The sequence below is a fragment of the Castor canadensis genome, chromosome 16 (assembly GCF_047511655.1).
Source record: "Castor canadensis chromosome 16, mCasCan1.hap1v2, whole genome shotgun sequence".
NCBI classification, from domain to species: domain Eukaryota; kingdom Metazoa; phylum Chordata; class Mammalia; order Rodentia; family Castoridae; genus Castor; species Castor canadensis.
In genome coordinates this window covers 62824928-62840378 of record NC_133401.1, presented here as the reverse complement: position 1 = coordinate 62840378, position 15451 = coordinate 62824928, and the positions used below count along the sequence as shown (strand labels likewise).

General features: G+C 40.2%; 1 protein-coding gene and 1 pseudogene across 1 annotated transcript in view; both read right to left on the bottom strand.

Annotated features, from left to right (window-relative positions):
- Positions 1–67: 67 nt before the first annotated feature.
- Positions 68–15451, bottom strand: part of LOC109702162 (protein transport protein Sec24A-like) — a 205001-nt gene continuing 189617 nt past the window's right edge. The window contains exons 14-19 of the mRNA XM_074057238.1: positions 15315–15435; positions 11164–11289; positions 8762–8871; positions 2568–5217; positions 2156–2246; positions 68–1073 (exon numbers count right to left, since the gene is read on the bottom strand). Coding sequence (XP_073913339.1) covers positions 8831–8871; positions 11164–11289; positions 15315–15435 — 288 coding nt within the window. The 3' untranslated portion in view covers positions 68–1073; positions 2156–2246; positions 2568–5217; positions 8762–8830. The remainder of the gene's footprint in view (positions 1074–2155; positions 2247–2567; positions 5218–8761; positions 8872–11163; positions 11290–15314; positions 15436–15451) is intronic.
- On the bottom strand, positions 3988–4104 carry LOC141418395 (U6atac minor spliceosomal RNA; annotated as a pseudogene).

Sequence of the window (15451 nt, the reverse complement as noted above, 5' to 3'; positions counted from 1 at the left end):
CCATGAGAGAAAAGCTATTGTTCTGGCCGACTCTGGTGTATCAAATTCTGTCTGTTAGACAAAACCAACAGTATCCAATCAGCTTTAAGTTACGTGTCTATTATAAGGACTATAACACTCCTCAAATTTTACCATGCTTATGAATCAATTGCCTGGTGGTTTTGTTGGTCCAGATAGTGAATACTTTTCTTGGAGTTCATTTTATCTCAGTTGTAAATTCTCAACTCTGCCACTGTTACATTAAAGTGGCCATAGACGATATGTAAGTGAATGGGCACACCTGTGTTCCAATAAAACCTGAATTACAAAATAGGTGGCAGGCCTCCATGATCTAAGAGAATGTCCTAACTCTTCTCTACATTTTTATGACCTTAGAATAAATGGATTTATTCAGGTGGTTATTAACAAACATGACATTTTATTTCCTCATTACTTAAAATACCTGCTCACTGAGTCCAGTAATTTTGTTCAAGGTCTGAAAACCAGGTCTTATAATCCAACTGACAGTGACCAGGGTGTCAATTATCCTAGCTAGAATCTTGACACATCAGTCTTTTTAAATAGCTGAAATGCCTAATGACTCCACCAATGTAGACATAGAACCCATCACTTAAAACATGCCAATATGGAAAAGTGATGAAATAAAACACATATTCCAAAGGTGGCTACAAACTGGTAAGAGGGATTGAAAAATAAAAATACTAAGAAAGATTGTCTATTATTGATTTGAACTTTAGAATTCAAAACTATCCAAATGCTATAGGTTCCTCAGGGACTATTTCAACTATTCTTTCATAAGCAAGAACATTCTTACTTTACAAGACTATTTGTAGTGACTTGGCCAAGACCACATGGCTAGTGATACACAAAGGTCTATTATTCCTATCTTAAGTAACCAATATTAATCCAACTGACAGTGACCACCTGTCATTTGCTAAATTAAACCAGAATTTCAAGTAGTTTAGTTCTTACTTCAAAACAGCACTTTCAAAGACCCTGCCAAAGACTGGAGGTAACATTCAAGTGGTAGAGTGCCTGCTTTATAAGCATAAAGCTCTGAATTCAAACCCGTCCTACCGAAAAAAACAAAAAAAAAGACGCTGCTAAGCACCTGCCTGGCAAATGACAGGTCTTCAATACAATCCTCTGTCCCTACTCCACCCCCAAAGAAAAGAGGGAGGGGAGGAGAGGAGAGAAGAGGAAAGGAAAGGCCCTTCCAAAGACTGAAAAATCACTTACCAAGAACAAAACAACACCAGAATGGGGTTGTAGCTCAGTGGTAGACTCCTTCCCTACAATGTGTAAGGCATAGCACCAGTCTCACAGAAAAAAAAAGAAAAACAGAAACAGAGAGAGAAAGAAAGACAGAGAGAGAGACTCACAACACTAATATCATTTGTAGTAAACTCTTTTTTTGGTCATTAACTAAATTCATTGCTTTCTCCTCCAAATAGAACACTGTCTTAAACATAGACAAGTCAATGCGAAGTCACACGAAGAATGCCATTCTCTCTTTTTTTGACAGTACTGGGGGATTTCAACTCAGACCTCACCCTTGCTAGGCAGGCACTCTACCATTTAAGCCACACTGCCAGTTCTTTTTTGTATTGGGTATTTTCAAAATAAGTTCTCTGGAACTATTTGCCCAGGCTGGCTGCAAATTGTGATCCTCCTGATCACTGCCTCCTGAGTAGCTAGAATCATAGGCGTAAGCCAATGACAACTGGCTTAAGAATGTCATTCTTAGATTAGGAGGTGAGGTAGGAGCATTGTGGGTTCCAGCCCAGCCTGGCCATACATGATGACACTGTCTCAAAGAAAACAGGGAAAAAAGAAAGTCATTAAAATATAATATCAACTAGCATGGTGGCAAGCCCATGTAGTCCCAGGTACTTGGGAGGCTGACATAGAAGGACCATTTAAGCCCATGAGGTCATAGACCAGTAAACACAGCAAGATCCAGTATGGAAACACACACACACGCACACACACACACACACACACACACACACACACACACACACACACAAAACGAAATGTTTTCTTTTTGGGAGAAATTTGGAGTGTTGATTTCTGATTTCAAAATGTGATAGTCATGTTTTTGCCTCACTTGACATGTCCTTTAAGTCTATAGTCACTGAAGTAAAAGTCTTACCATAGTCTGTGGAATTGATGCATAGTTTGGAACTCCTACCACTTGGTGGAGAAAACTCTGCACAGTTTTTCCCAACACAAAGCATCAGTGCCTGTGAATAGGAGTAAAATTATCTTAGAGGATGCCTCATAGGAAGTGTTGGCACCACACCTCTGGGAGTATTTTGAAAGGTCAGAAGGATGCGTGTATTTACAGAGATTGTACAGTTCATAACAGGACTAAAAACAACTAGTATTTACCACAGTGACACCTGGCATGGAAAAAGGCAGTGGTGGGAGAAAATGGCTGACACAAATACATGTAGAGCAAAGAGTACAAATCTATTCAAGAAGAGAGATACCATGGGGAAGGAAACCTAATGCTAAAAAGGAACAGTGGTACAGTGAGGGGGTCAGGAAGTCAAACTACTCACAGAGCCTGAATCCAGGAGGAAAGCGCCATCTCTGCTCAGTTTCTCCGTGGAGAGCTGAAGAACAGGGGGCTGAGGGATGATTCTGTCATTGATGCTGAGGGCTCCCCGAGGAAGTGAGGAGGTGATCACAGCTGCTAGACACAGGTAGGAGAGTCACAGGGAAGAAAAAAAGCAAGTAAAGGAGTGTTACCTCCAAGAGTTTGGGCCTTACTCACTTAGGCCAATCACAGTTATTCATAATATGAAGAAGATGAAGCTAAAACAAAGCTGCTTAAATCCCAAGAAATCCAAATTAACTTCTGATCCTAACTATTATTTCAAAAGCAAATGCAATCCTATGTAACACTATATAATGCTGTAGAGTGAACAAATGATGTCAGTGAGGTCCAAATAACATCTGGAATTAGTTAATAGTAGTACAGCAATCGATTTGAATTTACTGGATTTCACAAGAGTATCATGCTTTTGTAATTTACTTTATGTTGATGTATTTATTTGAGATAGGCTCTCACTATGCAGTCCAGGACGGCCTGAACCTCACCATCCTCCTCCCTTGGCACCACGCCAGCTGAAAACATTTTAAAATTTTCTATTCTTTCTTTGTTTTGACACAGGGCTGCCTGTGTTGCCTAGGCTGGTCTCAAGCCTGTGGGCTCAGATGATCCTCTCGCCTCACTTTCCAAGGAGGTGGACGATGGAGTGGACCAAACCTGTGGGCTCAGGTGATCCTCTCGCCTCACTTCCCAAGGAGATGGACGATGGTGTGAACCATCACACACATCCGAGTAAAATGATGGGGGTGAGAACTTTCTGCATTGTATTTGTAACTGACCTGTAAATCTAAATTCCAAATGAGGGGAGAAGAGGAGGAAGGGAGAGAGAATGACGTGTTAACACTGTTTCTCTCAGAAAGTATTAGGAGTGCTTTACTTGTCTCTCATTTTTTTTAGTGGTGCTGAACTGAGGGCATCCTACTTGCTAAGCTGGCTCTCCACTACCCAGCCACATCTGCAGCCTCCTCTCTTCCTGATAGTTACGATATTATAGACACAAAATCAACAACATTAAAATTCCATGTCAACTTGCTATGCTGCTATTTTTTAATGGGAGGAAAAAAGTAAGACTGAACCAGGTATGGTGGCATGGGCCTGTACTCCTAGCACTCAGGGGGTGAGGAGGATTTAGAGTTCAAGGCCAGCCTGGGATGCACAGTTAGACCTTGTCTCAAAAAAAAAAAAAAAAAAAAAGAGAGAGAGAGAGAGGGAAATTTAAGTTTAGTTAATTGAACTTATCAAATAAGTAAGATTATTTTGTAATACAAATTAATAATGTTAAGAACAATTTTCATTTGTAAAAAAATTACCTCCTGTTTCTCCTTTACGTGATGGTTAATCTTACCTGTCAACTCTTTAAATTTTTTAACCATGGTTAAATGCCATGAAGTAGGCAGCAATGTCTTCACCATGTGGGTGTTGTCAGGGCCGAGGGCCCTTCCATCCTTGTCAAGGGAGTGCTAACCTCTCCTGTCATACAACACCTTAAATGTCACCTTGACTGGATTGAGAAGCACACAGGAGACCAGAGAACACACCTCTGGGGCGTCTGAGATGGTGTTTGCAGAGACGATTACATCATGAGCTCTCTGGATGGATTAAAACTCCTCAATTGATTCATAGTTTGATGCCATTACTGGGGGGAGGTGAAGGTGGGAGGTGGGGCCTGGTTGGAGGAAGAAGGTCCCTGGGGTGTCCTTGAAGGGAATATCTTGCCCTGGCTGGTTCCTGTGTTCCTTTTCTCTGCTCCTGGCTGCATGATGGGAACTGCTCTGATCCACAACACCTCCCCACCATGATGGACTGACACCTCTGAAACGGTGAGGTAGAATAAATCTTTCTTCCCTTAGGTGATTTTTGTCAGATATTTTGTCAAAGATGATAAAAATAATGAATACAAAAGATATCTTAAATTTTTAAAAAATTTTGAAAGATTTTAACCAAAACATTACTCCCTATCTCTACATATACTAACTTGAGCACAACTGTAAATAGATGATGATTTAACATTTTTATGCTTTAACTTTAATAAATATGGCAATAAATAATATGACTTTAATAAATTTCCTATCAAAAGCAAAATATTACAACTCAGATAAATATTTTCCCTTTACTTCAAAGACAGCATTACATTGAACATGGACCTAGGGTACTCAGATGTCATTTCACTCTTACCATACATCTTCCAGATCAATTTGTTTAAATAAATAGGCTGCTCTGGTCAACTTGACATTTTCTTTATTTCTTACATCTGTTCTAGAGACTTGACTTAGGAAACTAAATAAAGGTACTATTTTCAGGAGCTTCCCTGAACCAGTATCTCTCTACATATAACTAGCAAAAAGATAAAAATATAAAGCTTTAGATAACAAACAAACCTCTTCTCAATTCAGCACTGGAATGAGTATGATTACGCTTAGAAAACATCTAGAAAAAGCCACTAAAAAAAGGAATCCATCTTTCCTCATCTGAGAGATTGTCAATTCTGTACAAACTGGGATGAGTTGTGAGCATAAGGTGAACCAAGGGCTGGGTTTGCACTTGACACAGCAAAATGTGTTCTTCTAGATACACGTTTGTCCAGTCTGGAATGATTTCTGTAATGAAAAACAAACCCCGTGCCCACCAAAAGAAGACATTTAAAAAGTACAGAATTTTGTAAATGTCAGACAGAATTTTCAAATTTACTATGAATTATTGTTTCAAAAAATATTCTAAGAAGTCATATACGTGTATTAACTTGTGTCTACAGTGTCACCTAAAAGTCTGGAGCAGTTAATGAACTGACCATGGCAAAGCTATCTTATATGTTTCCTCATCATAAAATAGGTCTACTATCTACCATGACATAGTGACAGTGATGTAACAATCTAAGCAGTATCACAGGAAGGACGTCAGTACGTAGCAGATGACAAAGGCACACATGACGGGCTATGGTATCCACTAAGTGTTCTACCAATGCTGCATGATAATGAGTGGTGGCGGTCTCTGTTTCTCCCACACTTAGAGAAACTAATCAAGATACCAAAGCTTGCAAATCAATGATGAAAAGTAGTAATACAAATGATGACTACTAAGTACAAAAGAGTTCATAAGCAAGAGTGACATTTAAATAGTGTATTAGCTTCATGGAGAATGATGAAGTTTTGAGGTAAAGGTTTCCAGGGGACGGAAAGGGGTAAAAGAGGCAGAGGAAACAGGAATGAGATAGGACTAAAGCAAGGGCACCGGCTAAATAAAAGACTACGAGGAACCCTGGGGGAAGCGCAATTTATGAGGGACAAGAGAGCACTGCTCATGTGTCATACTGACACACCTTCACGTGTCCTGGCGGTGCCCATGCTGGGTCACTGTCCTCAGAACCAGCTGGGCTTCTGATGCCCATGAGCACCTGCACTTGTGCAGCCGCCTACTTCCCAGGGCTGCAGCGCATCAGTGCTATGGGGACAGGACCTGGGCACTGAACTTCCTGTGTCCTGTTACACACTCTCTGCCTGACGAAACCAACTCTCTTCCTTTCTCTGTTTTTGCTTTTCCTTCCTTTTTTATGTCCTTCCTTCTTTTTCTTTCTTTCTTCCTAGTACTGGCGTTTGAACTCAGGGTCTTACCCTTGCTAAGCAGGTGCTTTACCACTTGAGCTACACCACCGGTCCTTTTGCACTATTCTGCCCCAGCTGGCCTTGGCAGCAATCCTCCTAAATATGCCTCATGCATAGCTGGGATCACAGGGGTGCACAATCATGCCCAGCTTGTGTGTTAAGAAGGGATCTCACCAACTTTTTCCCAGCTAGCCTCAAATCTTGATCTTCCTGATATCTGCCTCTGCCTTTTATTATAGGCATGCACCACCATGACTCAGCCTACCAAACTAAACTTTCTCTGGTCCTATCTGTGACCTTTCTTATAAAATCCAGTTTTAGCAAGAACCCCCACCCTCAATATCTGATCACTCTCTACAACTCATCAGGTTCATCATTCTCCATCATCCCCCAGCTGATGTCTAATTACCCTGGACTATCTTCATAAGAATCTTGTTAGCAAGAAGCCCCTTTACTCTTTTTTTTTTTCTGTTCCTTTGAGACAGTGTCTCAATAGGTATCCCAGGCTGGTCTTGAACTCACAATCATCCTGCCTCAGCAGACCAAATGCTGGCATCACACGGGTGTGCCAATAGTCCTTGGTAATCTTGATGGTACCTATTAGTAATTTTCTATCCATCAACCCCACCTTACTCTTTCTAAAATTCCCAACTACCCATGAGGCATTCAGAGCTGCATGTAGTCTCCTACTGTGCTTCCAACAAGTGTCATTGAATGAAAAAACAAAAAGCTGTATGATTTTTGAAATTAGTATGTGGACAGTCACTAAGAAGGAGGCAAGTACTACGGGAAATGAAAGAAGCAAAGCTCCAAGTACACATTAAAAATATTTAATGAGTGTCTATTATGTTTGTTTTGGATTTTTGTTTATTGTTTTGGCAGTACTGTGGTTTGAACTTAGGCCTTTGCACTCTAACACTTGAGCCACATCCCCAGCTATTATGCAGGGAACTGTTTAGGTGCTGGAACAAAGTAGTGAATGAAAAAGATAAAAGCCCTATGGTTATGTCAGACTGCATTCTATACAAGGAGAAGAAAATAATAAATAAGCAAAATACCTGGTCAGTAATATGTGCTTCAGAAAAAACCTAGAATGGAAGAGTCAGACATGTCAGGGTGTTGTAGGGAAGGGAAGGATGAAGCGGTGCATGTTAAATAGAAATAGACAGAAAACCTGAGAAGGAAGACAGATATGAGAAAAAAATCAAAACAATGACAAAAAAAACCCTGAAGTAGAGGGAGAAGCTCTACTTCTGTGTACTTATATTCCAAAATGGAAATATGTACCTTGAAACTAGAGCCTTTCCTATGAGGGGAGAGCAGGTTGCCCACAGCATCTAAAAGAGATTACACACACCAGGCAAGCAGATCTTGGAAATTCAGAAAAACACAGAAATAAACAAGATCTAAAGCAGCCCTGATCAGTACTTTTGATAAAAAGCACTATTATCAAGAGCTTGTAGATAAAATGCTATGAGAAGATTACTTGAAGTCTGTAAGCTTGGACATTAAATGCTAGACACTGGATAAATAAGCCTATTCCATGATTCCAGAGTTCTCTATGTTTTTAGGAGGTGAGGTAGAGACACAGAGCAGTTAGGGAAACATGTAAATTACATGCCTGTAATCCCAGTGCTTAGGAGGTATATAGCATGACCCTGTCTCAAAACAAAAGAACCAAATGAAAAACGCTATGAACAAAGCTAAAACTAAACTGAGGCTCCATGAAAGAAAATTTTCCCTATAGGAAACTCAGAAAAGGGGTATCTATTTCTGTGAAAGGCACATCGAAATGTGAAAGAAATCAATCTTATGAAAGGCTTCCCTGAGGGAGAAAGGATGTAAGAACCAAACTGATGTTAAACTCTGCATTTGAAAACGGGACAAGAGAATCAAAATGACAACTAGATCTGAGATGGAAGTAAATAGTTAAAGACCCAAATAAGTTTTCTCCTAGCACACAAGATTTGGGAAGGCTGTGAACATGTGTGTGGTAGTAAACTAGTTTTTAATCTCAAATTTCATGACTACAGGTCTAACAATCTTTATAGTGCCCTGCCACCTCTTACTATCCAAGCTACTGTGCTCATAAAGCACTGTTATAAACAATCCTACTAAGTACCGACATTAAACACTGGGTAGCATGGTTATTAAGTCCAAAGCAGATGAGTACAGAGACTGAAATCAGTTTACTGGGGACAAGGCAAGCGAGAGAAGGAGGCAGGAGTGCCGCTAATTGCTTATGGGCAGAAGATAAAAGTGCTCTAAACTCAGACTGCGATGATGGCTGCACAACTCTGTAGATAGACTAAAAACAATGGAATGGTACAATTAAAATGGTGCAGTCCTGTGACAATAATTCTATCTCAGTAGCGCTGTTTAAACAAGCAAAAAGTATTATCTGTGGCAGATCTTTTTATTGACATAGCTATAAGCACCCAAATTGAAACCTATAAAGCTAATCATTTACAAGAAAACAAAATATGTGAATTTGCTTAATGGTTTTACTTGTAAAATATTTACAAGTGATATCCACTCTTACCCATATTGGCCAATAACCCTGAAATTGCTTGAACATCAGCTTCCAGAAAGACTTCATTCAGAGTTGAAACTACTGGCAAACACAAAGTACGGATAGTATTCTTCTTTCACCTTTGGGGAAAACACATGATAGTAAGGACAGCTACATTCAAAAAAGATTATGCTAGAGTCAGGTCTTTTCACTATAGAACCAAGTAGTGTCATATAGGAAGCAGAGATGCTATCAACACTCTAGTCTGTGACAACAATAAAGTTTTTTTTTATTATTATTTTTTGAGTATAAAACTCTTTATTTACAGTATTACTAAACAGATAACAGGGAGCATATTTAAATGATAATATCCTAGCATTTTCTTCCTTCTCCACTTCTTTCTCTATATCCCCCCCACCACCCCGCTTTCTTTTTTTGAGAGGAGGACTCACTATGTAGCCCAGGCTGGCCCAGCCATATGAGTGTTGGAATTACAGGTATCTGTCAGCACACCTGCCAATATGCTAGTGTGCTTTGTGGCCTTTTTTAAGTTCAGAAAATTTTTATTTTATTTATTTTATTTGCAGTACTGGAGTCTGAACTCAGGGCTTCACACTTGCTACCCAAGACCTCTACCAATTGAGCAATGCTCCTAGCTTTAATTTTACTCTTTTTAAACACAGAAAAAAAAAATTAAAGGAAATAGATTAGTAGTTACAATGCCCTTTCTTTGCTAGTTACCTACAACAACTATCAGTAATTCAAAGTAAAAATGAAAACTTTTAAGAATCATCAAATTATCTCTCTCCTCTCTCTCTCTCTCTGTCTCTCTTCTCTCTCTCTCTGTCTCTCTGTCTGTCTGTCTCTCTCTTTCTCTCTCTCTGTTTCTCTGCTGGGGATTGAACCCAGGACCTTCTGCATGGTAAGCTCATCTGGGATGTGAATAAACAAACTGGACACAGCAAGAAACTACTCAGGAATAAAAAGGAGTAAATCACTAAGATGCAGCATGTGGATGAATCTCAAAATGCTAAGTAAAGGAAGCCAGACTCAAAAGTCTACACACTACAGGTTGAGCAACCTGAACCCAAATATCCAAACTCTGAAATCTTTCAAGCACCACAAGTGGAAAATCCCGCTCCTTAGACATGAGGGTAGGGTAGCGGTCAAAATGAAGGCACACTAAAATATTGTATAAAATGATCTTTGGCTATGTCTGTAAGATGTATAGGAAACACAAGTGAACTTTATGTTAAGATCTGATCCCATCCCCAAGATATCTCATAATGTACATGCAAATAATCAAATATTTGAAAAAAATCCAAAATTGAAAAAATTCTTCCAGTGCCCAGTCTTGTTTTGTTCTGTCAAGTAAGACATAAATGTCTAGATGGGCACCGGTGTCTCACATCTGTAATCCTAGCTACTCAGGAGGCAGAGATCAGGAGGATTGAGTTTCAAGGCCAGCCCAGGGAAAATGAAAAACGAGACCCTATCTCAAAATACTCAGCAGAAAAAAGGGTTAGCAGAGCGGCTCAAGTGGTAGAGTTTAGCCTGCCTAGCAAGTGTGAAGCCTAGAATTCAAACCCCAGTGCCACCAAAAAAAAAAGTAAATTGAACATGCCTCAGAATAAAACACAAATTAGGTGTTAATTAGGAATGAACAAGTCCCACCCTTAAGAACTGCTGTCTGTCTCCAGCACAAGTCCTTTCAAAACGTCCACTGGACGAGGTCTTTCCCTGGCTACTCCATCTTAAAATAGCAACTCGAGCACTTCCTATACCCTTACCTGCTCTGCTTTTCTCCTTAACTATTACACTGTTTATCCTGTTTATTATCTGACTCACTAATAGAACTAAAATCTATGCAATAATTTTTTTTTTTTTTTGAGACAGGGTCTCGCTGTGTTGCCCAGGCTGTTCTAGCACTCCTGGGCTCAAGTGATCCTCTTGCCTCAGGCTCCCCAGCACTGGAATACAGGCCAGAGCACAGCTCAATAAAGGGATTTTTAAACTGATGCACAGAATGTCTGCTACAAAACAGACTCTCAATGAGTATTTATGGCTGAGTATGGTGGCCCATGAGTATAATGCCAGGACTTGGGAGGTTGAAGCAGGAGGAACATGAGTTCGAGGCCAGCCTGGGCTATACAGTAAGATCCTGACTCCAAAGAAAAGAATGTGTGAATAAAATGTAAAATGGTCTAGGAAAATAAACACCATGGCTTTACCAAAAATAACAACAAAGCTCTTATGATCAGGAACACTCTTTTGGCTGAACAGGCATTCCTAATTACTCCAAAGAGTCTCTCATACTCAGAAGAAGACATTCTACATGAACAAACGTACCTTTACTACAATACTGTGCTGAACGTTAACACAGTAGAGCTTATGTTGTGGTTTTTGTGACAATAAAGCAAACAAAAACTTACCTTTGCTTGATGTATACAAGAGTGCTGACTGAAAAGAACCCAACTGCATGTCAGGAAGACTCTTTTCCGCTGACATCTGTACTGTATACCTGGCATCTGGGTTGACATTGGGCAGAGACAGGAAGTCTGTGGAGCAGACAAAGAAGTTCCCATGGAAAGTGTGAATGGTGAGAACTAGGCGAGAACAAATTTTAAAATGACTTTATATGCCTGCCTCTGGATATTTACACTTTATCCTAGTCACTTATGAGATACTAAAAATAGGTAGATAATAGAGAGGATTTAGTGAGATTGAGGGGGATAGGTGTCTTCTTAAATAAAGGTGAGGATACAACCTTCAAAACGCTTTCTGGGAGGGACAATTTGGCTCTACATATTAACATTATTTGAACTTTAGCAATCTCTTATCTAAGAATTTATGCTATAGATATACTCATTCAAGTGCACATTTCTTTGTGCAAAAACATTTTAAACAGATTTGTCACAGCAAAAAATTTTAAAAATCACCATCACTGGTTATCAGTAGTAAAATAACTAAATTGTGATTTGTTCCTTTTAGTGAAATTAGGTAGACATTAAACAGAATGGGATAGGTTTATATAAACTAAAATGAAGGGATCTTTAAAGTTTATTAAGTGAGCATGTCATTTATGCAAATACACCATCTATGTACTTTCCATGCAGTTGTACCTAAGCCAAAAGCAGAAAATCCTGTTATGCACCAAAGTGGTTACAGTAAATACATAAGGATGTAATTGTGTGTACAATCAAGCTGATATGGAAGGAATTTAGCATTACCAATAGGTATATATGCAAATATATACATGCATAATGCATGTATAAAATATTTGTATTTTAAAGAAAAACAGATGCATATATTGTGAAATAAAAACTAACTTTAAAACAAGAAAGATACAGTTCTGCACATACAAAAACAGATGTCCATGATGTGGTTTAAAAACATGTGAGCATCTCATGGAGCACAGCAGAGCGGGAGCCAGCATGCAGAAGCCTGGTGACTTGCCAGATTCACACTGCCCCAAGCTCCCTTGCCAGCATCTACAGCAGGGAACATCATCTGCAGCTAGAGAAACACTTCAAGGTGGATGGGTACCCTGACTATAAGACCAGGTGGCCCTGGCTACCAGGCTCAACCTGAAGGAGTATGATGTGCAGGTGTGGTTCCAAATGTATTTGATCCTTAAGGACTGTGAGGAACTCTTTTTTTCTGGGGGGGGGGGGGGCGCAAGGGGGAGTCCTGGAGTTTGAACTCAGAATTTTGCACTTGCAAAGCAGGCACTCTAATGCTTGAGGCACACCTCTAGTCCATTTTGTTCTGCTAATTTTGAAGATAGGGTCTCACAAGGTATTTGCCCAGGCTGGCCTCAAACCTTGATCCTCCTGAACTCAATCACTCAAGTAGCTAAGGCTTATAGGTGTGAACCACCACTGCCCCAGCTAAGTTCATTGTTAAGGCAGGAAAATGACATAAAACCAGCAGAAAAAAAAAAAAAAGCTAGGCCCCAGTGGTTCATACTTATAATCCTAGCTACTCAGGAGACCAAGATCAGGAGGATCATGGTTTGAAGTCAGCCTGGGCAAATAGTTTGTGGGACCCTATCTTAAAAAAAACCTATCACAAAAAGGGGGGGAGGTGGGCTGGTGGAGTGGCTCAAGGTGTAGGCCCTGAGTTCAAACCCCAGTACAGAAAAACAAAAAAACAAAAAAAAAAAAAAGAAAAGAAAAAAATCCTGGACCCATTGTTTGGTTTTCCGGAGATTACAACAACAGCTACGACCACTGAAAATAAAGTGCCAAAAGCAGAACATTTTACAAACCCCGCCCCACCCCCTTGCCCTGCCATTCCTGGCTCTCCATTATAACCAGCATTTGGAAGTGACTTGATCACAAAGCACTGCTCCTTTCATCTTTTCAGTCTGGACAGCTTCTTCTACCACAGCCTGAAGTCTGATCCCGATTTCTGGTCAGACACTGTGAAGTCCAGGGAGCTCCCCTCAGCCCTAGAGGCCTTCCAGAGACTTTCTATCTCTGCATTGGCACCTGGGTACAAAGAGGGAGGTAGCATGGCAGATTGAGGGCAGATCAGGCCCAGGATGGTTCTGAATATTTGAGGGGGGGAGGGTCTGTGCCTATGGCTCTTGCAGGTCCCATGGAGCCAGATCCCTGTGGGTACTTTTGGATCTGTGAATACACCATTTCCCCAAACCTGCTAGACAGTTCTCATGGATATGGTAGGAGAGCAATTCTTGCAGATTATTTTTTTTTTTCTTTTTGGGAGGGAACCCAGGATCTTATGTATGCAAGGCAGGCTCAGTAGTAACTGAGCCACACCCCTAGGTGGGGAAAGCATTTCTGGGGGATTCCTTCAGTACTTGGTGCCCACAGGCTCTAAATGGCCCTGCCCACCCTTACTCACACTTGGCTAGTGGGAGGTTTTAATGTCTGCTTTGTGCCCTGTCCTGGCTTTAATATTAATTTCCCTGGTGTTTGGCAGGTTGGTCATTCACATATGTTATGTCCTCTTATGTTTCATTCATTTGAATTTATTCCTCTACGACAACTGAAGTGCCTTATTATTTCTTCCCCACCCCCATAAAAAAGCCCCGTGATTGTGAGAGTCATCTTTTTGACCTGGAATTAAGGCTAAAGTATGTGCTTACCTTGTACGGGAAAACTTTTAAAGGGATGTCAGAAGCCAAAGAATGGGACCTAGTGGACTATGTTTCTCTTTTTATATGTTTTAATACTTCATCTTTTTCCCCCTGTGGTGCTGGGGATTGAACCCAGGGCCTCAGACATGCTAAACATGCCGTCTACATACAGCTGTACCCACCCCATCTCCTATCAATGATTTCTAATGAAATTAATTGATCATAAAAGAAAAAACTAAGCCAGTTAACCACACAGTTTTCAGTTAGGCACTCTGTAGAGAAGCTCAAGCCTAGTTTGTTGGCATTTTCCCAGGCTCTTCCTACCCTTACCTTTTTTTAGGGGGCTGGGGGTAGGGGCATGGGGAACACTGAGATTTGAACTCAGGGCCTTGTACTTGCTAGGCAGGCACTGAACCATTCCTCATCCCAGTTCCCAGTCTCTTTATGAAAAGTAAGATAATAAAAATAACCTCTGATTCATCAAGTAGAGAAAGTCTTAAGCATGTTTAGTATGAACACTTTCCCTAATTAGCAGTCAGTATCTGGAGAAATAAACATTTTTTAATTCTGCCAATCTTATATATTAATTTTTAACGTTCTGTTTTGAGACTGTGTCTTACTTCATAGCTCAGGCTAGTCTCAAACTTCTGATTCTCCTGCCTCAGCCTGCAGGCACACAGTTCTTTTTTTTTAAAAAAAAAATTATTTCTCAATGCATTTCTGTATGTCTTCATATACTGCCTTGTGCTAGCTGCTCTGGTGCTTATTATGAGTTTATAAGCACAGACCACTGTCTCACCAGTTGAGATCTGCCTTACTTAGAGTACTAACATCAGACCTTTTAATTTCATTTTCTCCTCTTTTCTACCAGCATATATTAATTACACAAGGGGTTTTGTTATGATATTTCCATACACGCATATAATGAGCTCTGATCAGAGTCAACCCCACTATTACTCGTTCTTATCTTCCTCCCCCCATTTTTAAACAATTTTTAACGGGTCTGACAACTCTACTTTCATACTTGGGTACAAAATACTTACTCACCCCTCTCATCCTCCAGACTCCTGCTGGTTCCCAACCCCAAATGCTCCTCCTTCTGACACTCCCACAAACTCCTTTTAAATGATGCTACTATTACCACACCAAAGTAACTGCAGGCATTTCACTCAGCTTTTCTCTAACTTCTCAAGGTCCTGTCAAAAAGAATAATCCATTAGTGGTATAGAAACTTCTCTATTTCTCTCCTACTAAATTAGCATAGCCCACTATAAGATTTATTACTGGTTAAACTGATCAGCAGGAGGCTATTGTGCACACCTGCAGCCCCCAGCTGCTTAGAAGGCTGGGGGGAAGGGGAAATTGAGACCAGCCTGGGCATTATTCAAGGGAATAAATGCTCTTACGTTGCCTTCTACTTAGAATAACGTCATATGTCATTTCACCATTCACTGAAGAAAACAATCATGAAGAACTTACCCGGAGAAGCCAAATCAGAATACTGTCCACTGAGAAGGAATAAGTCAACAGCTACCTGCTGACCAGAACAGTCCAAGGCTAATTTCTTGTAGAAGTCAATGGATGGAGTCAGGTGTATTTTCTATGAATGATAAATA